This window comes from Paramisgurnus dabryanus, chromosome 2 (assembly GCF_030506205.2).
Source record: "Paramisgurnus dabryanus chromosome 2, PD_genome_1.1, whole genome shotgun sequence".
NCBI classification, from domain to species: Eukaryota; Metazoa; Chordata; class Actinopteri; order Cypriniformes; family Cobitidae; genus Paramisgurnus; species Paramisgurnus dabryanus.
This window is the reverse complement of record NC_133338.1, coordinates 43,794,497-43,820,369: the sequence shown is the minus strand read 5'-3', so window position 1 is coordinate 43,820,369 and position 25,873 is coordinate 43,794,497. Positions and strand designations below refer to the sequence as shown.

General features: G+C 36.1%; 1 protein-coding gene across 1 annotated transcript in view; it reads left to right on the top strand.

Annotated features, from left to right (window-relative positions):
• The window catches only part of stim2b (stromal interaction molecule 2b), a 46,797-nt gene extending 21,215 nt beyond the window's left edge, over nt 1–25,582 (top strand). The window contains exons 2-12 of the mRNA XM_065289041.2: nt 4,448–4,578; nt 10,867–10,978; nt 13,641–13,752; nt 14,492–14,607; nt 18,181–18,358; nt 19,189–19,366; nt 20,081–20,242; nt 23,090–23,190; nt 23,320–23,558; nt 23,668–23,848; nt 23,950–25,582. Of these exons, the coding sequence (XP_065145113.1) occupies nt 4,448–4,578; nt 10,867–10,978; nt 13,641–13,752; nt 14,492–14,607; nt 18,181–18,358; nt 19,189–19,366; nt 20,081–20,242; nt 23,090–23,190; nt 23,320–23,558; nt 23,668–23,848; nt 23,950–24,481 (2,042 nt within the window). The 3' untranslated portion in view covers nt 24,482–25,582. The remainder of the gene's footprint in view (nt 1–4,447; nt 4,579–10,866; nt 10,979–13,640; nt 13,753–14,491; nt 14,608–18,180; nt 18,359–19,188; nt 19,367–20,080; nt 20,243–23,089; nt 23,191–23,319; nt 23,559–23,667; nt 23,849–23,949) is intronic.
• The last annotated feature ends 291 nt before the right edge of the window (nt 25,583–25,873 follow it).

Here is a 25,873-nt window from a genome sequence, read left to right as displayed (position 1 = left end):
AAGAGGTGGGTGAAAACATGGGTCAGATTTAAAAGTATATGGATGTATCCCTTTAATGGACACTCCACCTTTTTGGAAAATAGGCTAATTTTTTGTTAAACATTTGATTTTTACCGTTTTGGAATCCATTCAGCTGATCTTCGGGTCTGGCACTACCACTTTTAGCATAGCTTAGCATAATCCATTGAATCTGATTAGACCATTAGCATTGCGCTAAAAAATAACGAAAGAGTTTCTGCATTTTTCCTATTTAAAATCTGACTTCTGTAGTTACATCGTGTACTAAAACCGAAGTAAAATTAAAAGTTGCGATTTATTTTTCTAGGCAGATATGGCTAGGAACTATACTCTCATTTTGGTGTAATAAGCAATGTCTTTGCTGCCCTTACATTGCTGCAGGAGGCACAATGATATTACACACTGCCTGAAAATAGTCCCCTGCTATTGAAAGTTAATTTAGTTTTAAATTAAAAAAATCAAAACTCTTTGGCTATTTTTTAACGCGATGCTAATGGTCTAATCAGATTCAATGGATTATGCTAAGCTATGCTAAAAGTGCACCTAATTGCTCCACGGGGCAGGGATAGCTACCCGCTGCTCCGTGTGTGTTTGTGTGTTCACCACTCACTAGGATGGGTTAATCTCCACTCACTAGGATGTCATCATTTACTCAACCTGTATGAATTTTTATTTTATTTTGATGAACACCAAAGAAGAAATTTTGATAAATGATGGTAAGCACACAGTTGACGGTACCCATTAAATTCCATCATATTTGTTTTTCCTACTATGGAAGTCAATGGTTATAAATATTTATCAAAATATCTTATTTTAAATTCATAGCCCACAGGTTTAGAACAACATTAGTATAAGAAAATAATGACAGAATTTTCATTTTTGGGTGAACTATCCCTTTAAGTGCGTTTATCTGTTAAGCGCTTAACTTGCTTGGTTAAATTCAAAATAACAAAACTGCAACAAAAAAATAGATCAATACGATTTTGCTGAAAAATTATTTCTTAGTGCAGGACTTATTTTTTTTACCCATGTCTGCTAAATGTCCTTCACAGGCGTATAATCTCTCGTTATTCTATTCTATTCTATTGTAAAATTGTGGGGGAAGCTACTGTACATTACTCAACATGCTGACATTTTGGAAGTATGACTCAGCAATAGAGATTTGAAACCTGGAGATCCCAAATCCACAGCTGGTGCTCTTCCAGTAAAATCACTGCAGAGCCTTCAGATGCACAAACCAGCCATTTCTCTTTTTTACAGAAAAATATCTATATCTGAATCTCTCTCTCTTCTCTCTCTTTATCTTACACACACACAAACACACAAATATACTGTTTCAGCCCCCATCATACAGCTTTCACTTTATTTCCTTGCAATGAATAAAGAGTCTTACGGAAAGTTTGTTTTTATCTCTGTACACTTCCTTCAGAAGATGACGGAAATGACGCTGTGTGCATTAAGCGTGTTTTAGTACTGTCTACTTCTGTGTGAACGAGGCATTTATCTGTAACCAGAGCGTTTCGGGCACATATCATATCTCTCAGTGCATTTACTTAACACCTCAATTACAAGCCATTTCTCACCGAATACTGTAATTACAAGCCTAATAAAAAGGAACTGCACAACTTCAGCAAAATGGATGTCAGTGTTATTTGTTTATGCTTTGATCATAAAGGGTTTGATTGATATGTATTACAGTTTTTAGTAACTGTACACTAAGAATAATACTACTGTATCCTGAGTCAGACATACAGATATACCGGTACATAATAATGTATTGCTTGGTCCCTGCTGAGTAAAACATACACTTGGTGTGCTTGTGTCTTTTAAGTATTTTTATTTTTAGTATTTCTAACATTGTTTTTTTTTGACAGGATTAAAACTTTTATAATGAAACAATTCTGTCCAGATCATTATAATAAAGCGTACTATCACAGAGTAGTATGTGTTGACTCAAAAACATCTGACAAACTTTACTTGATGACTGTAGTTCCTCTTTCCTTTTTTAAAGTGTCTGCTAGTGGCGGTTTAGCTTTTAACTGTATCTTACACCTTCATCTGTATCTTACACCTTTAGCTTCTGTCATTCTGTAATATTTGTATATATTACTCATGGAGACCTGTACTGTTCTTTGTCATTTAGATAAACCACTTCCTGACAACAGGAAATGAAAATCTATTTTTAGCATTGCTTGTCCTAATTTTACACCCCCTCATTTGGTCTCACACTATTTTTGTTACATGATTTTATTTATTCTTCCCCGGCTTGTGTAACTTCCTGCCACATGCTGTATGTACTCTTTGAGGTTTCAAGTACATTGACGTGACGTGGCGTGCAGTGTCCTGCATTTTAATGTAAACACACTTTTGAAAGCCTCTTCCCTCAGTTTCTATTTATATTTACTGATACAACAAAGCGGCCCTAATGCATCACTGTCAAGGCTTTTTATAGCATTGATGATTTTATTAAAAATTTTGTAAATAGGTAAACAACAATCTAAAAGAAGGCAAAAAATTCTGACCTTTTGTACAAAGGAGTTTTCACGGTCAGTGTCACAAATTTGTTTACATTTGATTAGATCTGAACATATTGTAAAGATGTTCTTATTTTGTTTACAGTACATTTTTACAAAGCCTTGTATAAACATTTTGTTTAATTCTAGATTTAAAACGAAAACACTCCGATTTCCATTGTGGCCTCATGTCAGTGACTTCTTGAGACATGACTGACTTGATCTCACAGGAAAACAAACCTGTTGATTTTGCATGAAGTATTATAATGTGAATCCTACAAAAATTATCTTCAAACGAGCATAAATAAAACTCCATCCCTTAACCGCAAAGTCACAGGGGTGAAAGCAGATCAGCTGAAAGCGTACAAATGAAACACTTTGTAAAATTAGTACCTATTGACATGAGATTGTGTTGGACGTGACCTATCCGCACAAGCAAGTTCTATGCAAAAAATGCAAATGAGTGTGGGTAGGGACATCTGGTACACAAATATTATTACATAATCTGACGGGGAACACATGCAAGGCATAATGCAAATGCCAAGAGAATACCTTCTTTTGTTTACATTTGTTTAGCAGTGTTATCGGGTTGTTTTTAAGTTCTCGTCATGATTTTGCTTTTTCTGTGATCAGTTTTTCACTTGTAATGTGTGGTACATTCTACTCTGCCCCTCAGTGATCGTCCAATCAGATTTCTTGTCCAATAATAGTTTTGTTGAGAGTTGGATGGATTCTATCCTCACGCTTCCCTTCTTTTAATAAGAGCAAGGATCCAATCCAACCGAATACCAGCACCACTTGCCATATCAACAGACTGCAATTTAATAAGTGTGTCAAGACCAGTCAAAGCACACACAGCTGTAAACAGACTCCCAACAAATACTCAGACAAACACATGCACACACGCAGAGACTTTGACAGGACAGTATACAAACTTACAATATATATAATGTAACACCTGACAATGTCATTTACAAGTGCATTTATAGAAATTAGTATAGTTGTATTGATAAATATGATTTTCTGCAGAACTATTTAATTGACAATATGAATTCAAAAGTAAAATGATATTTATAACTTAATTTTGTTTTACAGTTTGTGTAAAACATAGTGATCACAATTTTTATACTGTATGTGTTTAATAAAGGCAATCTGAGCTTTGGTACAGAGGAGTTAACATGGTCAATGACAGATATTTGCTTAGACATATGATGAAAACTAGAAAAAGTGCATAATCAACTTGTTTGTTCTCACTTATTTTGCATACATTAAACATGTTGGTTTAACCCAGTCAAACCGGGGGGCCGAGATGGGGCCAGGGGGGCGGCTCAGTTTTACGACATTTTATAAAATATAATAATTTACCTTAAGTTCTGTATAATTAAACCTCAGAAAAATAAGGCTACTAACCAACAGAATTACATTGTATCATTTAATATGGTTTGTATGATTCAAATTCAAGTTTGAGATTGGTTTATGTCATGATTTTTCTTTGGGTGGGTAGTGCAACGGGATGCACCCTACACAAGGGGGGTATGCCGAAACGTTTAAAAACCACTGGGTTAACCATTGGTTTAACTTTACCTAGAAAATGTCTATTTGACCCAAACACATATTTGGGTTAAAACAACCCAGCATAGGATAATGGTCATATTTGTTCATATTTTGCCCACCACGAAATATAACAAATCAACATTTTTTTTTTTGTGTTTGCATTTTATTTTTTTCTTATTTTTCAAAGTTTTAATCAGACTAACAATGAGTATTAAACAATATTAGGAGCTCTTATTGACTTTGCATTCAATGCCTGATTATTAAAATTCTAAATTGTTAGTATAAACATGCAATGAAAAGGTAAATGCTTTTCTGAAGTGTGATCAGCGGTACTAGAGCTATTTTTCTTTCTCTCTCTGCAGACCCATGTTCGATGGTTATCCCTCCATGTATTACCGAAGCCGACCGCTTCAGTTTAGAGGCTCTGCGGCACATTCACAAGCAGCTAGATGATGACAATGATGGAGGCATTGAAGTTAATGAAAGTGTGGAGGTGAGCAGATGTCATTTTAGCCTTTAATGCAATGAATAATGCAATAATACATACATTGGAGTATGATGGCATGTTTGTAGTATACTGTGTTTGCATGAATTCTGTGATGAGGTCGGTTTTGGTGGTGGTTGTGGTGGGGTGTCAGTAAAACAGGTCAGTAAAACTTAAACCTACTAGGGGCCTCAAAGGGCAAAGTTGACATTGGTTTTGCCTGCCAGATGAGACTGAGAGAACACATAAGTACTTCTCCCATAGGGTATTACATTAACATGTGTTTGTGTGTGTGTTACTGTATACCGTCTGTGATGAAAAATCAACATATTAGAATGTGTCCATCAATTGTTTGCTAAGGTGTATGCATAGCTTAACTGGGGTGGTTTTCTTATCTTGCCAAATGTGTTCTTGACATGCAATGCATTCTGTGGCAATTCAATTTCATCTTGAGCTATATAAGTGATCTAAATAAAAGATTTTTTGGAGTTTTAAAAAAGTTGAAAGCTAATTGTACAGTTATGAGACGCATGTGTGTTTATGTGTAGTAAGTCTGAACCGTTCTCACCCTTTTCATTCTCACACCGATACTTCATCCTGTGTGACTTTTTTACATAGAGGTGTCAATCCCACAATGCACATTGTGGTTGTAATCCACCCCCCCCCCCATTTTGCACAGATATGTAACCCAGAAATCTTTTTTATTTCTTAATTTGATGTTGTTTTTAACCAAGCAATCTTATTTAATTTGAGAAACACATATAATGATAACTTTTTACTAATCTTTATGGACTAAAACTGGAGTGTATTGAATAGGACATTACTACATCTCTCATGAACATTTAAGCTATAGCGTATGTCAAGATTTTCAATTGGATAAAATCTTGTTCTGTTCCTTTTTTTTGATAGTTTCATATTTCTTTTGCACGGGTCTGCATTTATTGCAATTGTCTAGAAACAAGCAAACTGTTTTTTTGTGTTTCACCAAAGATACTTAGGGCCCTATCATACACCCGGCGCAATGCACGACACGTGTCTTTTGCTATTTTCAACCTGGCGCAATTATCATTTTCACGTTTAGCGCCACGTTGTTTAAATAAGCAAATGCATTTGTGCCCAATTTTGCGCCCATGGGCGTTCTGTTCCCTTACGAAAAAGAAGTTTATTCAAGTGTGCTATAAGTATACTTCTTTTAAACTTAAAATAAAAAAGTATACTTTCAGTTTACTTTTATGTACTTCTCTAAAATGTACTTTAGGTACTTCTCAGAAATATACTTAAATTGTACTAAAGTATACTTGACCTATACTGACCGAAATGTCTAAGTATATTTGGCCTATACTTGTTTACTGACATGTACTTAAAAGTATTAAATGTAAATGGCTAAAAGTAAAAATGCAACAACGAAAGCTACATCAAGAAAGCTACAAAAAGCCATATGAATAGCCCTGGTGAAAAATAAATATACATTATTGTATTTCAAGTATATTTAACTTTACATGTACCAACTTTGAATATATTGAAAGTATGCTTACAACATATTTGCTTACAATTAAACTTTTAACATATTTCAAAATAATTATAATTTAATATATTTTTAAAAGTATACTTTAAAAAAATATACTTGGAGTTAAAGTTCTGTGCAATTTTTAAAGTATACTAATTTGAACTTATTTTAAAGTTTATTTTAGGTATACTTTATCTGTTAAAATTATCATTATAATAATGCACTGACAGCATATTTATAAAACACATTATTTAGCATCCTTTAGAAACAGTATATTTTAAGTACATTTTGAAAGTATATTTAGTGTACAAATGTATATTATCTTCATGGAGAATCTTTAGTGTTAGTAAACTAGTAGGTTATTAATTTGGTGCTGCAGGTATACTTGCAAGTATTCTTTTACTATACTTTTAGTTAACTAGTGTACTCATACTGAAAGTGTACATGCAAGTGTTCTGTTAGTGTACTCTTAGTAAACTAGTAAGTTAATAATTGTGTGCTGCAGGTATACTTGCAAGTATTCTTTTACTACTTTTAGTAAACTAGTAGTTTACTACTCAACTTTACTTTAAGTGAACTTAACATCATACTATAAATATATATATTGCACTTAAAGTACAATACATTGTTCCTGTGTATAATTTTTTATACTTGACATATACCTTTTAATTGTTCTTTCAATTTGAAGCTAAATCTTTCGTATGCTATCAGTGAGCTAATCAAACAAAAATAAAAAAAATTATATATATATATATAATGGGACACTACAGTGGGACACTCTAGAAATTGTGAGTAAAAAAAGGAATGGAATAATTTGCAAATCTCATAAATTCATATTTTATTCACAATAGAATATATAATATCTCTGCCCATCTTGACTTCTGAGAGGCACTGCCACACTTTTTAAACCCAATCATGTTGCCAATTAAGTTGCAAATTGGTCCTTTAGTTGTTGCTTATGTACATTTAACTTTTATACTCTTATTGCTACCTGTCCCAACTTTTTTGGAATGTGTAGCTCTCATAAAATCCAAATTGAGCCAATATTTGGCATGACATTTCAAAATGTCTCACTTTCAACATTTGATATGTTATCTATATTCTATTGTGAATAAAATATACGTTTATGAGATTTGTAAATTATTCCATTCCTTTTTTACTCACAATTTCTACAGTGTCCCAACTTTTTCTGATTTGAGGTTGTATATATATCTATATATATGGCTGAACCCCCTGAATATTAACTTTCGTTCTGGACTCCATTTCCCATAATCCCGCATGCCTGGACTGATTAGTCTGCCACCTGAAACTCATTGGACAGCCTATATAAACTCAGTCAGTGCAAAGTCTTGATTTGAACCAGTCATTGCTGAGTGGTTTGCCTGCCTGCATCTCTATCTGTATTTATTGATCTTTATCTGTTTTACCCGGTTTATGAGTATGTTGCCTGTCCTGACAATTTTGCCTGTTTCATGACTACGAGATTTGCCTGCCCTACATTGCTGTGTTTGCTGTTGTTTGACCTTGCCTGTTGGAATATGAGTGTGTTTAATAAAAACCTGCAGATGGATCCTCAGTGTCAAAGTGCTTTGTTACACAAGCAGTATACAATAAGTAACCTACTAGTTTACTAAGAGTACACTAACAGAACACTTGCATGTACACTTGAAGTATATGACTAATAAACTACTAGTTAACGAAAAGTATATTAAAAGAACACTTGGAAGTATACCTGCAGCACACAATAAGTAACCTACTAGTTAACTAAGAGTACACTAACAGAACACTTGTATGTACACTTTCAGTATATGACTAGTAAACTACTAGTTAACTAAAAGTATATTAAAAGAACACTTGGAAGTATACCTGCAGCACACAATAAGTAACCTACTAGTTAACTAAGAGTACACTAACAGAACACTTGTATGTACACTTTCAGTATATGACTAGTAAACTACTAGTTAACTAAAAGTATATTAAAAGAACACTTGGAAGTATACCTGCAGCACACAATAAGTAACTTCTAGTTTACTAAGAGTACACTAACAGAATATTTGCATGTACACTTGAAGTATAAGTCTAGAAAACTACTAGTATACTCATGAGTTCACTTGCATTACAAATGAAGAACTAATTGTGCACTAGTTGTACACTTAAAGTTGACTACTCTTACACTTATAGTACACTTAGAAGTATACTTTTATATACTAAAAGTGGGCCAATTTAGTCCCAAGCGGTATTCAAGCAGTACACTTACAAGTATACTACTAGAACATAAATGTTAGTACACTTACTACATAAAGTATACTTAAAACTATACTCCAACATTACTTAAGTATACTTAATAAAATTTACTTGAAGTGTACTTCTTTTTCGTAAGGGTTGGCATGTTGCTATTTTGAGGTAACTAAAATAGACTACGGCATTGACCAATTAAACCTGGTCTAAAGTCTAAAGTTAATGGAGCAATATTGTTTTGTTATTTAATAAGCGTGTTAGTAATATGCGCCTATAAATGGGACGACAACGCATGTTTGCTTATCAGACACATGGATGCGCAGCAGCAGACAATATTGCATCTATTTTTAAATGATTTTTTCAGGGCGCTATCCGAGTGCTGAAACGTTTCGGCTCTTAACACGTTTGTAAATTCTTTATCTCCTGGTTGTTACAGCTAAAGTGTTTCTACAGTACAAACCTTTTCTTGCATATATTATTTTTTTGAGTTTACACTGATCATGTAGGCTATCCTTCCATTTACAGCAATTTAAAGACTGCCAATCTTACTTCCATGACTGAAAGAAAACAACTTTAAAGGTTTTAATGAAGAAAAAAAAACAATTTCAATGCAAATTTAAACAACACATTTTTTTAACACCAATCTTAAACTGGTGATTTTCCTCTGCTTAGTTTTTCAGTTTACAAATTCCGCCATCTAAATAGGGAATCGGCATGGTGCGAACACAACTGGCTTTTAAAGGGGAGGAAAGCTGAGACTCTCATTGGTTTATTGCAGGTTACGAACAAAACGCACCTATAACTCATTACGAAAATAGGAACAATCCTGTTAGACTGTGCGCTAGGCACCATTTTTCTTATTAAATTAGCAAAAGTGGATTCGGACATGCCTGTTTAGACAGTGGCCGTGCGCTTTAGACAATGCACTAAGATCGTTAAAATAGGTCCCTTATACTTGCGCAGTATCTGACAAGTCTTGCTTCAGCAATACCTGAAGGCGTTGCAAATATGGTGGCGCAGTAACTCAAATTCCTTAAAACAACATGTAAGAATTGAACAGTTTGTGTGTTTGTTTAGAGGCTTGTATATTTTGAGTATAATGTATGTTGTTAGTGGGGCCGTGACGTGTGTTTTGGATTGTTTCTGGTCATGGCAGGTGCTCCACAGGCTTATGAAGTGTATAGAGAGGAGGCCTGAGAATTTCTCCTCCTTAAAGCTACTGAAAGTTGGTGTCTTCTTTCAGGGCACAGCAGATTCCTGAGTGTGTGTGTCTGTAAGTTGCTAAGTAAGCCTACACGACTTTTAGTCGGCTATGACCAGGCCCGGATGTAATCTGTGGACCTTATCCTCATTTTCTGTGATTGTTTTTGAGGAAAATATATGTGCATAATGGATTTAAATGTCTTAGATGGAGTGACAGTGCATTCTTTAAAATAAAGGTGCTAAATGATAACATAAAATAAAACATTTTGTCTATATTGTTTCAAAATGAACCTTTACCATCCAAAAGGTTATTTGTAGTGGATAAAGGTTCCTCAGATTATCAGAAATGTTTTTAAAGTACCTTTGACTGAATGCTTCTTTGGGGACCAAAAATGGTTCTTCTATGGTATCACTATGAAGAACATTTTGTAGCACCTTTGTTTGTGTATTACACTTTTGCGGGTTGCAGAAAACACAATGAATTCAAGTTATTCAAAATATGCAATACAACAAACACACAAGAGGTTTCCATCCTAAAACCATGTGGGTTACTATGTGTTATTAGTTTTGAGCAGTTGTTATCTGGGAATAACAATCCTGCAAACGTCGCGACTTGCCAATCAGAATCAAGCATTCCAAAGAGCCGCATATTAATAAACTTATTTAGAGATCAGTTAGATTTAAAACGTCATCTATTTGTGTACATCAAGAACTACATTCAATATGATGGCACATCGATAACTTTGAATCTCATTGGTTCTTTTGTGTTACGTGATATATTGTATTTTCAAACCTACATCATTTCCTTTCTTTTATAAAATACAATTAATGAAATTCGGATGTACTGGTCACTCTGTTCCATACATTTATTATCAAGCTTTAAAAAGCTTTCAATAGCATCCTAAAAACATAAAAATGCAAGTACAGCTTACAAATAGGAACACCTACGAACAAATTCCTGATCTGATATATTTCTAAAGCTTTATTGTGTAGTAAAACTCTGCTTTTGTTGTGGACTTCGCTGCTTAGCTTTTGAAATGTTGCATCGCAGAAATGGCAATGTTGTAGGTTCGTCGACATTAGTTTGTGTTTTCTTCTCATTTGCAATGAAATCCTTGTGTAATACAACAGATCCGATAGTGTTAAGAGGTTCCTCTTCTGCTTTTTGTCTTTTTTATAAAATATCTGCATTGTATTTCAAGGGGATTTCTGAGACTATTTGAGAGTGATGATACTGTGTATTTCCTGACGTCAAATGTAACCTAATCAGCTCTTGGGGATAATAATGTACTGTAAGGTGTAAACTAATTTAATGTGGTACGGCCTTTAACGTATTGTTGTTCCTTCAGTTTATTAGAGAGGACATGAAGCAGCAACAGACCAATAAACACAGCAATCTTCATCGAGAGGACCAGCACATCACGGTGGAAGAGCTGTGGAGGACCTGGAAAATGTCAGAAGGTAACGACTAACCAACTAACTAACATCTGGTGAAGGATATGCTATGTCTAGTGTGGTGGTTAAAGATCTGCGCTGGCAGATCACATTGTAGAGCATTGCGTTAGCAGCCCGAAGGTCACAATTCAGGTATAATTCCCGAACGCTTCCACCATTATACTATTGTTTAAGGGACACAAGCTTCAAATATTGAATTGTGGATTTAACAACTAAACAGTGGGTTAAATCATAAGATGTGTGAATAGTACTTTCACTGTAGCCTGATTACGTGTACAAATCTGTACAAACACTCTTTGTTGACCATTGTGTGCATCTAATATGGAGTGATGGCATCTCACAGCATCAGTCCCTGGTGGGTAATCTGAGACGGGATCCCTATTGCGTAGATTTTACAGGATGTGTGTGTGCTCCGTTGTTCAGTTTGAATAAGAAATATGATAACTGAGTAAATAGATACTGAGTTCCGTGTGTTTTCATTTTTATAGTCTGTAACTAAATAATTTTAGTTTCATCTCCACCTTGTGTAGCCATCTTTTCAACATCTCTGCATGCCATATATATGTTTGGTTGTGTGTTTTGTTTGAGATTGCACAATTATACAGTGGGGTCCAAAAGTCTGAGACTACTTGCGAAAACATCTATTTAAAGCTATTTCATTTATTCTGACTTATCAACACTGTTAAATAGTTGGATTCCTCATGCTAAACATGGGAAAAGTGTCAAAAAAGCAGTTGGATGCATGACGGAGTATTTCTGTGCCGAATGCACTTTGCCGAAAGTTACAGAAAGTTTTTTTCTAACATAAAAAGATTCATACTTCATTTCTTTTATGAGCAATTTCTGTGCAAAATTTATAGTGGAAGTCCTTATTTGGGCACTCTACCCAGGAATAGGCCACGCACACCGACCAGGAGCTGACACAAAATCAACATTACCAAAGAAGTGTGTTTTTGTTTGTGAGGATTTAAACTTTTTCACCCACGGTACGCCTCCAGGAGCTCAGGCTTATTTGGAAAGAATCGGTACAGCTGATCTGTCTTTTACTGATCTGATAAAACTAAAGACTATTTGATATATCCAAAAGAATTCCTGTATAGCTCAGTTGTAGAGCATTGCGTTTGCCGCGCAAAAGGTCATGGGTTCCAACCCAGGGAACACAAGTAGGGGAGAGTGGGGCACAACCTAACGCTTTTCGGTTTTGGCTCAAAAATATTTGAGTTTGATTAATTATATTTTTACACAAGCAACACACACATCTCTGCTACAAATGAACATTTGAAGTTTGTTTCTATTACTTACCATTCTTGGACAATTACACCAAACGTGACAGAAGTGCAAACGTTACAACTTACCCCATAGGTGGGGTTCATTGTAACAGGCAGGGGGTTAGTTGTAACACTTGCTAAAAATTAAGTTTGCAGGCAAATATTTCAATACTATTTTGTCTATATACTTGAAGTGGATATTGTTTATTTATCTGTCTATATTAGATGGGTATTCTAACTGTATTCATTCATCCAGCCCTTTTCTAACAATAGTTCAGTTGGATACAAATGTCTAAATATGTGAGAAAAAGCAGCACAATTATAAAAAAATTTTTTTTATATGTGACCCAGTCTGTAATAACCATACTACAGTTTCAAAATAAAATTCTGAGATAATGAGCATCAAAGTCTGATTTTAGCCATTCATTTCATTATGACTTCAATCTTTGACATGACCTTATTCAATCAATATTAAAGATTTGAACAAAAATAAATTTGACACACGATTTTTGATAAGACGGGGACATTTATTTTGTTGGCAGCCAGCAGTTGTGTAGCCTATTTAAAACAATGGCAAGAATTACGCTAACGTTAGTGGTTTTCATATCATAATAAAATATTTTAAAGCCCACCAAAAAAGTTGCTAAGAGCTGCAGACATATTTCAAAATGATGCTATGTTTTAGTCAACAAGACCCTGAGTAAGATGACATAGCATTGGATTTACACACCCAACTTAGAAAACGAAAAAAAAAACATGATGAAAAATGTACTTACATGCCACCAAAACATTCATTCATCAATAACTCTCTGGAAAAACATTATACATTTCCAATAATTTGCGGGAGATCGTCCTTTGGCAGCATGAACAAAATACCGGAAAACCAAAATGTTTAACCTTGTGCAACAATGTAAACAGTCCGTGTTACAACTAACCCCGCAATAGTTTTTACCCCACGCACCCCGACTGATAAAAATGTATAGCTTTTAATGCACTGTTATTTCCTTTGGATAAAAGTGTCTGCCAAATGCGTAAATAAATAAATATATATGAAGGCTGTACTACTCTGTAGGTAACATGGAATAAGCAGAAACAGTGTGTGTTTAACATTTTTATATGAATGTTTGCATTGCCTTGATGCATTACATCATCAACATAACAAATGACTATGGTTTTCAGAATTTGAGCTTAATGTTATGTACTCAAGCTGTCATGCATGATTTGAAAATATTTCAGTGTATTTGAAATATTTTGAATGTTTTAAAATAATCTTGTGTGCTTCAGTTGAAACAAAGCATTTTTGCACATTTTCAGTGTTTTTCTCTCTCTCTCTCTCTCTCTCTCTCTCTCTCTCTCTCTCTCTCTCTCTCTCTCTCTCTCTCTCTCTCTCTCTCTCTCAGTGCATAACTGGACAATGGAGGACGCAGTCCAGTGGCTGAAGGAGTCAGTGGAGCTTCCTCAATATGAAAAAAACTTCAGAGACTTTAAAGTAAACGGCAACACGCTACCTCGGTAAACTCACACCCACACTTCTTGTGTGAAACAAAACCTAACAGTAATATGAGACTAGTTGAGACTGTAGTTGGATAGAGAAATAGGGCAGCCCACCATAACTTTTACTGGTTAGAAATGACATCACAGTGCAATATTCATCTGGCATCTTTAACTCATACATTAAGCAAACATATATGAACTAAATTCATAAAGGAAAATACATGCAGAAAGCATTTATTCAACAGTGCTTCCACCTAGTGGTGGTAAAGTGTCAGTGCATGTGTGGAGACGAGTGGGGGGGTTTAGAAAGTGTTGAGTTTCCCCTCACTGCCGGTTCTTCATGACTCATGAAATGATGTCACAGCACCAGATCACCTTTCACCTGCAGCTATGCGCAGTATGTGTGTGGCAGCACATGTGATTTTTCAGTCATTTAGTGCTTAAAATTAGTCCTCTGAGCTTGAACTTGCCATTCACACACGCATGCTGTCCCCACCCATACAGGTTTAGTACACAATTAAAGAGTAAACTGTTTAACTTTGTTAGGGATTTGATATATGAGACTCTCTTAGACATTTTATCCGTGAGAGATGTGTTATAGGACCGTCTCCTGTTTATCTGCACTTGACCCGGACATTTCCAAGTAATCTTTGTTTGAGAAATCTCCAACTATCCTTTTAAGCAAATGTCACTAGAAACTTTTATGACCGTGACTCACATTCCTTCTGACCTGCTGTGTTTATGCTTTTGGTTACAGAATAGCGGCCAATGAACCATCGTTTATGTCAATGCAGCTAAAGATATTAGACCAACGACATAAACAGAAATTAAATTTAAAAGCATTGGACGCTGTGCTGTTTGGACCTCCACTACGTAAGTGCCATCACATTATCTGTTTGTACACATCATCATATTTTATGTTTAAAATACCACTAAACGAATCCTTTATTTATTCATTCATTTGTAATCCATGCTTGTTTAATATAAAAAATTAACTTAAAAATTTGATGAAATCTCCTAAATATCTCAGTTATTCCTCCTATACTAGGGTTTTTTTTTGTCAGCCAAACCCCCTTGACATAAATTATTAACTTGAATTACCCCCTGAAATTTTAAGTAAATATTTCAATAATTTTAATTTAATTTAATTTGTATGTGTAACAGCTTTAAAGTGTCTGTTTTAAAGTGTATTTCAGTATCAAATAATTACTTTTATTTTTGCCTGTTATTGGGCTCAGTCAATGCCAGAAGAATACATGCATTCTTATATTCTCTAAGAGGCTGTTTACACTTGGCATGTTCAAAAAGTTTTGAGCTCGTCCACTTTCGACCACTTTCAACCACATTCAGAGGTAGTCGAAACCCCTTTCGATCGGATTGCTTTTGTAGTGTAAACTCACATGTGGTTGAATGTGTTCGAACAGCCACACGCGACCGCCTTCTCTCCGCCCATTTATCTAATTTAAGGTACTAAACACAAGTTTTACATCTTTTCTGACTTCTGGCGTGAACACACTGTGAACAGCGCTATTTTTAGCCTTTCATTGATAAAACTAAAGCGGCTATTCTCAGTAGTTTCGTTTTGAAAGCGTGTGAAAGTTGCGCGATCCTATTTCATCAATTGCGCTGAAAATTCAGAGAAAGCTTTAACCAATAAAGGTACAAAACACTGCGCAGCATGTATACTTGCTAAACAAGCAGTGGACTCCAACATAATATTAGTTTGCGTCCATATAAACTCATAATTACTCCCGCTCGCGTTTAAATGACAGCAGAGAGACTCGCCCACCGTCTCACAGACCACCCCCTCACAGTATTCAGGACAGAAGCGGTCGAATGTGGACAAAAGAGACGGATTTAAATACCAGGTGTAAATGTGATGTGTCTCTCTTGTCCACTTGTGATACACACACAAGTGTAAACAGCCCCTAAGATGCCGAAGATTTGCCTGTAGTTCATAAAACATTTTTGTCCATTTTGTTCTTAGTTTTCTGTTATATTGTAGTGCTGTGTAATGGTCACATGACATGCAGATTGAACAAATAAAATATATATTTTTGTTAGTAAATGTTTTATTTACATTTTATGATTTGTAATTTATGTTTAATCAACTCTCAAACCCCCTGCAGTTCCCGTGCAAACCCAGTTTGAGAAACCCTGTCCTATAATGTGTATGGAAAACAAATTAAAACTTTTGCTTTAGTCTCCTGTGTTTCAGAAATTTCACACGTTCTGTTATGCTACGTACACACCAAACGTGGGGCATTGCGTAACTGTGGGTTCACACAAGGCGCGAGATCAACGATTTGCGCGATTCGATTACATACGCGATCAGACGCGTCCTCGCATGGGGCGATCAAACGCGTCTTTGCTCAAGCTGAAAAGATCAAGTTGAAGACGCATTTGAGGCGAGTAGCGCGTGTTTTCCCAGCAAACGCACCGTTTGTTCAAATCGTTGAACTCGCATTTGGTGTGTATGCCCCATTACGGATTCACACCAGCCGCGTTTGAGGAGTCAAAATCGCGTCTACCGCGTCTAGTTTGCCGCTTGAACATTTTGGGCCCTATTTTAACGATCTGAAACGCAAGTGCGAAGCGCAACGTGCAAGTGAGTTTGTGGGCGGATCTTGGGCGCTGTTGCTATTTTCCCGGCATGAGAAATAACTCTTGCGCCGGGCGCAAATCAATAAGGGGTTGGTCTGAAGTAGGTTCATTATTCATAGGTGTGGTTTGGGCGTAACGTCAAATAAACCAATCAGAACGCTACCCAACATTCCCTTTAAACGCAAGGGCGCAAGTTCCATGGCGGGTTGCTATTATTATGACGGATTTACCAGGTGCACGCAAGGAGCGGTTCACAGCCGAGGAGACCGACGTCCTTGTACGAGGGAATCCCAAGCTTGCCAGCATAAATCGGGCACGCCGTGTAATGGGAGGTGGATCTGCCTCAGGACCTGACGCCAGCAGAGGACATCGCTACGTCCACCCTCACCGCTGAAAGGGTTTTTGTGGGCTTTGAAATCGGACCCAAGAAACGCAAGGTCCAACCCCAAAGTAGACTAAAACAAATCAAGTTCATATACATTAAGGTTTCTTATGAAAACATTTAAATTATTATTTACATAAAATAACGTAATACAGCCACCCAACAAACTTATGAAAATACTTTGAATGAAAAGACTTACTGCATGAGAATTTTTTAACGCAGCCACACAATAAATAAAAACTATCACCACAATGCTCACCACTATGATTCCCCTTATCTCGTGTATTAATATTTTTTAGTGTAACAATTTATGATTTGCAAAAAAAACTGTTGCATCTGTGTAGATTAGATATGCAAAGTGTATGCGCGTTGTGCACGCTATACATTAGGGTCAAGCATGCGCCCTTAAAAAAGCATAATGAACAACGCGCAACGCGCCACTGACTTTAAACTTTTTTTTCTGGTCAGTGGCGCAATTGTTTTTTGAAACTGCAAAATAGCATCAGGGATGTTTTGCGCCGGAACACGCCTGTTTTTTTGCGCTGAACCGCCCAGGGAGCGCAAGTTCATTCCCTAGTTTGTCGACGTGCGTCTGTGGAGGGAAAAACCCGCTGTGCGCCGTTGCAAAATACGAATGATACATGCGTCACTGACAAAGTCAATTGCGCTGGGTGCAAGATAGGGCCCTTTGAGTTTACAATATTTTTTAAATATAATTGCTACTTTACTATTTTCAGTCTCCAGTATTTTCAGACTAGGGATGGGTTGCTGTAATTTATAACAAAAGGTTGAAATTGATTATAATGAATAAACTTTTATTAGTTGAAATATGAAGAGTTTCGTTGCAAAAAGAGATAACTCAGTTTTTAACATGTTTATTATTATGTTATCATGTTATAATTTTGTTTTATGGTGCTACTCAGCTCTATTTTTTAAGTTATGAAGGTTTAAATCAAAACAAACACACTGCAGCTGAATTGATATTAATTGGAATGTACAACCAAAAAACGAGATTTCTGAAAAATTTAAAAACTGAGTTATCTTGTTTTGCAACGAAACTCTTCATATGCTTTTAGACTTGATCTTATAATTGTACAGTGTTGAATTCCATAAGAAATCTCAACATTGTAACAAATTAAAAGTAAAAAAAACAAGATCATATTTAGTTCCCAATCAAAAGTCAATATTATTGAATATTTTACTATAAACTCAATCATTTCTCATTAAATTGACTAAAATGCTAATATTTTACCTATACAATCTATATTAATTTTACAGCTTCATATTTTTACAGTATTATCACATTTCTTTCTGTTTTTATTTCTCATACACAGTTTACAGAGACACATATGAGACTAACTTGAATGAGATCCTCAGAGCTATGAAAAAGCATCTGAGCAAAAAATAAATAAAATTATCCTGTGAAACTGATGATTTGGGTGTCTCTTTCCTCTCTTTAGGTCCTTACCATAACTGGCTTAAGGACTTTATATTGATGATCTCAATCATCATTGGAGTTGGGGGCTGCTGGTTTGCATACATTCAGAACAAGTCATCTAAAATTCACATCTCTCAAATGATGAAAGACCTGGATAGTCTTCAGAATGCTGAACAGAGTCTCATAGAGCTACAGAGCCGGTGAGAGAGAAAAAGACTTTGCATGTCTGTTTGCAAGTTATATTACATTACAGTACTCTGCATTATTGCCTCTGTATAACAATCTTATTTTCAGAGGTGATGCCAATATCCTGAATATTTGTAAATGTCCCTTTAAAGCAACACTATGTAGTTTTATTTACCTTTAAATAATGTCTCTAAAATTATTTCAGTGATAGAACAACTTGTAACTGGACAAATTGTACTGTTGCTGCAACCTGAGCAACCTCCTAGCTGCTACAAGCACACTCTGAAAGTGGCAGTGGAGGGTAGGAAACACAGCCCCGCCCCTCCCCCTGCCTGCAGAAGAGTGTCTGATACCAGGCACTGTTGCGCTTTTCAACCACATGGGGGAGCTGTAAGTCATTTTTACATGGAAACTACATAGTGTTGCTTTAAAGGTGCAATGTGAACATTTTAGGAGGATCTATTGACAGAAATGCAATATTATATACATAACTATGTTTTCAGTGGTGTACAAAGACCTTACATAATGACCCATTATGTGTATTTCTATCTACACACACACCATAGGTCCCCTTACATAGAAGCCGCCATTTTGCGCCGCCATGTTTCTACAGTAGCCCTAAAAGGACAAACTGCTTTACAGAGTGTGATTTGTCACTATGTTGTCTAAGACAACTACATGTTTATCCTGTGACGCTACCGTAGCTTCTCTATGTGCTTTGAAAGTGAGGGGTTGGTGGCGAACTGAACTCTTGGTTGCAATTCGCAACTTCATCACTATATGCTGCTAAAATCTACACAGTGCGCCTTTAAATGGGTTGAAAATGCCAATGTGATTTAATCAGGTTGGAAAAGGCCCAGGAGGAGAACCGGACGGTAGCGGTGGAGAAGCAGAACCTGGAGCAGAAGATGCGTGATGAGATCAACGGGGCTAAGAAAGAAGCCAGCAGGCTGAAAGAGCTGCGAGAGGGTGCGGAGTGTGAGCTCAGCAGACTTAAATATGCAGAGGAGGAACTTGTGCAGGTAGGAGCCAATTTATGTCAGTTGGTCTCACATGCCAGACTTTTGACTCTCAGGCCTATTGCAGTATATTTTGAATGAGACAGGAAGGTGGTTTTCTGATTGACATGTAAAACAAAAAGCCACACAGTTTGTTTGGGGGTTTTCTTAATATAACCGCAATAATAGACCGATCATTTTGTACCCTACTTATGTAATCATATTTCAATTTAAATTTCAATGCAAATTTATTTCTATAGCGCTTTTCACAGTTTTGCATTGTTGCAAAGCGTCTTTACAGTAAATACATAACAGTATAGACAGTATAGACTTGTAAAAAAGAGGCTTTTGATATTTATGATATGATATGCAATTAACAATAAACCGTAGGTTTGCAACTGGACCATTGTATTCATAACGCTGTCTGAAAAACGTGTTCATTTTATGAAAAAAAAAAGTATATATTAGCAGTTCCAATAGTCATCTGTGAGATTGTAATTGGATTGTTAATTTCATAGTGCTATTGAACAAATTATAGGATTGTAACTTTATTAGTGCTGTTATGCAAATATGCATGTAAAATTTATGACTATATCAAGTTTATTATGACTATAAATAATGACTCTTTTCTTATTCTGTAAATAGACCACTAGATGGAACCATTGCTTCTCAAGTTGTTACCACAGTTTGTCATCTGTACAGTGTTAAAGTGATTTGTGTGTGCATGTTTATTTTCAGGTGCGAATGGCACTGAAGAGAGCAGAGAAAGAGATGCATTCTGAGTGGTCTGTGCCTGAAGCCCTGCAGATGTGGCTACAGCTCACACATGAGGTGGAAGTGCAATACTACAACATCAAAAAACAAAATGCTGAACTGCAGCTTGCAGTGGCAAAGGATGAGGTGAGCGATTTATGTTGTCACTTCATGTTAGGACAGGAAATGCATCTTTTACTACTTCAGGGAGAGGGCAATAAATAAGGACTAAGGAGATTTTTTACATTGGAAATTGCAGGCCAAGTAGTATTCGGTTGCTCGAGTTTTTAAAATGTGACCCTGCCTGTCAAAATCCAGCTAGTCATTTTTTGGTGATTTACTGTTTTCTCCATAAAATAATTTTACATAATGTAAAGTACATTCAGTGAAAAATAACCTTAAAGGGACACTCTTTTTTTAAAAATATGCTCATTTTCCAGCTCCCTTAGAGTTAAACATTTGATTCTTACTTTTTTGGAATCCATTCAGCTGATCTCTGGGTCTGGCGCTACCACTTTTAGCATAAACAAGGACTTTGCCGCTGTAACATGGCTGCAGGAGGGGCGGTGCGTAATATCATTGCGCCTGCTGCAGTCATGTTACAGCAGCAAATTCCTTGATTATTACGCCAGAATGAGAGTATAGTTCCTAGCCATATCAGCCTAGAAAATCGCAACTTTTAATTTTCTGTCGGTCTTAGTACACGATGTAACTACAGAAGAGTCAAGTTTTTAATAGGAAAAAATATCAAAAATCTTTGGCCATTTTTAGGCGCAATGCTTATGGTCTAATCAGATTCAATGGATTATGCTAAGCTATGCTAAAAGTGTTAGCGCCAGACCCGGAGATCAGCTGAATGGATTCCAAAGCATATTTTCAAAAAAAGTGGAGTGTCTCTTTAATAAACTTTGAAGCTCCTAATCTCATAATTAGATGAATTTAGTACGTTGTACATTCTGTCACATGTCTGTAAGTTAAGTTTTACAAATGACTGTTTAAATCCCCCAAACAAACATCTTTCACGATAGCTAACAAAATTAAGCTGAAACTTTTCCCCTTTAATTTAGATTTCTAATGATGTGGTTAAATGACTTTTTAACTACATAGTTTGTTTGCCTTTTGTTATTTGCATCTGGAACGAGCCATGAAGCAGTTATGCAAAAGCAATTAACAGTCGCTGCAGTGCAAAAGATGAAAATGTGCTCTTCACAAATGCATAGATCCCATTTTATTTTACAACTGTTTGAAATTTTTTGTTAATTTTTGGCACGGTCTGTGTGCTTCCACTAAACTCTGGGCACTAATAAAAGGTAGGTGTGACAAAATATAAACGAAATTTCATCAAAACCTATGGAGGAGAAGGTTTTTGAAAACATTAATTTGTGTCTGAATATCACAAACTAAATGGCCCGTTCCAACTAAAACAGTAAGTGTTCATGATTTCATTTAAAAGGACTAACAAAATTCTACCTTCTGTTAAAATGTCATGCAAATATCTGATAAAATGAGAAAGTTACAAGCAAAAACATGTGAATAAGCAGCATTTTCGAGGCACACACCTTCCATTGACATCCATTTATAACTTTTTCCTCTGATCTCTAATATTAAAAATATCATAACTTTCTTAATCCTCAACGGATTTTTACAATCCATGTATCTTTGTAAACGGGAAAGTCATGTGATAGTTTTGAGCTTTGGGGTTTTTGAAAATTTTGTCATCATACATAGTATAAGTCAGCACACCAAATTTCCAAAAAATAAAAATGTATCAATTAAAAAACGGCATTTAAATTAAAAAAATAAATAAATAAATGTTTTTTTTTTCATATTTTTAGCACTTTGGTGTGTCGACTAATACAAATACTTTTATAACTCATGTATAGAAAGCAGCATACAGACTCTTAAGCGGTGTTTATACTATGGATGATAAAGATAACTATAGTATAAAAAATAACTCTACAGTAAATATGGATGCACAATCATTCAAAAAACTAATCGGGATTACAATTACGAGTAAAACAATTACATAATCGCCAAAAGCCTCAATTACAGCTGTCCATTTCTGTGCGTTTTGCCAGACTGTTGTGAATCTATATTTTAAAATGGATAAGTTTACGTGCCCTTTACCCATTCGTTTGGATTTTTTACTAACAAAACAACTCCCATAATTATTTGTTATTTACATTATATTTATTATTTAGTTTTGGATGTTTCGAATTTTTTAATCTAGTGGATTGCTGAATATTGTTTGGTCATTATTGATTGCGGTGCGTGTTTTAATGTCTGAATTAAAGGAGAATTTCACCCATAGAAACATTAATCTTTATTGAAAGTGTGCTATATTTGTAGGTGAAATGTAACATAAATTTAGAATTTGGTGCCTATTTGACAGAGTAAAGGGGTGTTTTTAGTCTCACTCCCTCAACAAAGATATTGGACTTCCTTCTTTCAATGATGCAAAATGATGATTTTTACATCATTGAAAGAAGGAAGTGAAAAACTGAAATCTGTTTTTCTCCTGTCTCAGTGCAAACTGAGAAAATGATGCATGACCATTCAAAAACATGACTGGGGTTCTAACTATACAAAGCTTAATGCAAATGGGTGAAGTGTGCCTTTAAATATGGTAGCAGACAAAGAGGGTGTTTTTAAAGTGGGATTCATATAATACTTATATAAGCAAGCTGGTAAGATGCATGCTTTGCATGGCAGCGAAGAGCGCACCTTCAGCCTTGAGAGATAGCATCTAGCTTTTGCAGTTAAAATTTGGAGAAAAGATATTGACATTGAAAACATAAAGTAACAACATCTACAGTACATCAATTTTTGTGACTGCAGCAAATGAGTTTTGACCTAGCAACACTTTGGCAACTGCATAGGCCTGGCAACTACCCACAACAGCCTTGCATTGTGAAATAAGCTTTTCATTCTTCAGAAAATGTTCAAATCGAGGTTTCATTACTGATGCGTGTTTGTATGTCCTTTGGTTTTCAGGCGGAAAAGATCAAGAAGAAAAGAAACAGCGTGTTTGGTACACTCCATGTTGCACACAGCTCATCGCTCGATGAAGTAGACCACAAAATACTTGAGGCTAAGTAAGTAGAGACAGTAAATACCCACTCACAAACCACCCACCCGACCACACGCACAGCCTTAATAAAACACAAAGCTAAAGGTTACCTGCATTACATGAAGGGAGGTCAAAATATATTTTTTTTTTATAGAAAAGCACTGTCAGAGGTCACGGCATGCTTGCGGGAACGTCTGCACCGCTGGCAGCAAATTGAGAAGTTGTGCGGCTTTCCGGTGGTTAATAACTCTGGACTGCCCAACCTCACTGCCTCGCTCTACGCCGACCACAGCTGGGTGGTCATGCCGCGGGTGTCTGTGCCGCCCTACCCGATCGCTGGAGGGGTAGATGACCTTGATGAAGACACGCCCCCCATCATTTCACAGTTCACCTGTAAGTTCTTCTGTTCACAGTCAAATTTTAAGAAATGTGAATATAATTATTAAACATTACAGGTAGACATACTGTAATAAAGCTATTTATCATTCATCTTTCCTCACAGCTCCGATGATGCGACCTCCTCTGACCCGGAACAGCAGTGTGTGTCGTTCTCGCAGAAGTCTTATGTCTCAGCCCTCGTCCCTCACAGCTGACCCTGATCTGTTATCCATGGCATCGGCCCCGCTGACCTACAGATCTGAGGGAGACGATGAGCATATCTTTTTCACCGCAGAAAGAAAGGGGTGCGACATCTACCACTATTTGCATGTTTTTTATCATGCTTTTACTAGTTTTGTCACTATGTGTTTTAAATTCCATTGATGTTTGTGTCACTCTTATACAGGGACATCCAGGACACATACTCAGATTCGGACTCATTCGGTTCCTCTTTGAGCAGGAAGTTCTCCACTACCTGCATTCAAAGCACCTGTGCTGCAGGCACGGATACCCCACCACGAAAAATTTCACGTGAAGAACTTCTCCTCTTGGCGCAAGAGGCACAGGTCTGCGCCATGGAGACCTTACCATCATCCTCATCCTCTCCTTCATCTCCACTTGACTCATCTTCAGTTCACAAGGGCTCCCCTGACCTCACCCGCTCTTCTGTTTTCCCAGAATCCCAAAGTTTAACCTTTCATCCTGGCACCAAAGCTATGGCCTATAATGGCATTCTGGAAAAATCATACAGCATGGGGCAGCTGCCCGCCGGTGGGACGCCTTCAGAGGGACTTTACCCCTCGATTAGCTCACTCGACATAGAAGGCAAAGCTATCAAGGAGCCCAAGCAACTCCAATCCTCGCAGGACTCTTGCGATAACGGAGAGAAAAAACGCTCTAAGATCAAGAGCTTGTTCAGGAAAAGCAAAAAGCTGTGAGGAACAGTAGTGAAGAGGAAAGAATAGAGAGGAAAAGAAGCCTTAAAATTAAACAAATAAGGGGGATGCCGTCAACCAGAAGCCAAAACATTTTTCAGTTCCTTTCACCTTTATTTTATATTAAAAGAATGTAGCTCCATCTAGATACAATCTTGCGTTGGAAGCCTTTTAGGGATTTTTCATACATAAACCCTTAATAACCAGAACTTTGTAGAACATGGTCTCTTCACTCTGTTTATTTGGGTGAAGTCTCTGTTTTCTATTGAGTGCACCTTTATGATGTCATCAGGAAGGGATCAAGAAATAGGAAAATATAACAATTTGACCCTAGACCACAAAACCAGTCATAAGTCAGTTTATTTGCAGCAATAGCCAACAATACATTGTATTTGTCATAATTATCTATATATTTATGTTGTAAATATATCAAAACTTTATTTTTGTGAGTGAACTTTATTTGGACACATTTGATTTTTATAAACCCTCAGATTCCAGATTTTCAAAATAGTTGTATCTCGGCCAAATATTGCCATATCTTAACAAGTCATACATCAATGGAAAGCTTATTTATTCAGCGTTCATATTTCAAAATCTTGACCCTTATGACTGGTTTTGTGGTCCAGGGTCACAAATAGCTCAACATTTTACAAATCTTCAGAATTTGCAATTTGCAAAAGTATAGTTCAGCAACACTGTCATTCTTACACAAGTATGCTGTTCATTTTAATGGAAGATATTTTATTGCAAAGATTGCAAATATTTTACTTTTACACGTGCTTGTCTAAGACTCTTTGCCAGTAGTTAACAAAATTAAAGAACAAAAATTATTTCACTTTTATATTCATTTTATCAATATTTTGAAGTCAGACCAGACCCAATGAGGGCCTTTACTACATTAAACATAACATTTACTGTGGTCATATTTAAGTAGAAAATTAACTCCATTTGCTTAGATAAAATTTTAAAGGATAAGTCCATTTTCTTAAAAATCCAGATAATTTACTCACCACCATGTCATCCAAAATGTTGATGTATTTCTTTGTTCAGTCAAGAGGAAATTATGATTTTTGAGGAAAACATTCCAGGATTTTTCTCATTTTAATGGACTTTAATGGACCCCAACACTTAACACTTAACGCAACACTTAACAGTTTTTCAAACGAGACATTAGGGTCTTATCTGCGATTGTCATTTTTGACTCGAAAATTAAAAAATGCACTTTTAAACCACAACTTCTCATCTATATCCAATCCTGTGATGCGCCAGCGCAACCTCATTCAAAACGTCATCACGTCAGGTGGTCACGGATGATGTATGCGAAACTATGCCACAGTGATTACAAGTGTGGAGAAAGAGGACCGTTCCGACATTGTAGTATGTCCAATGATACAA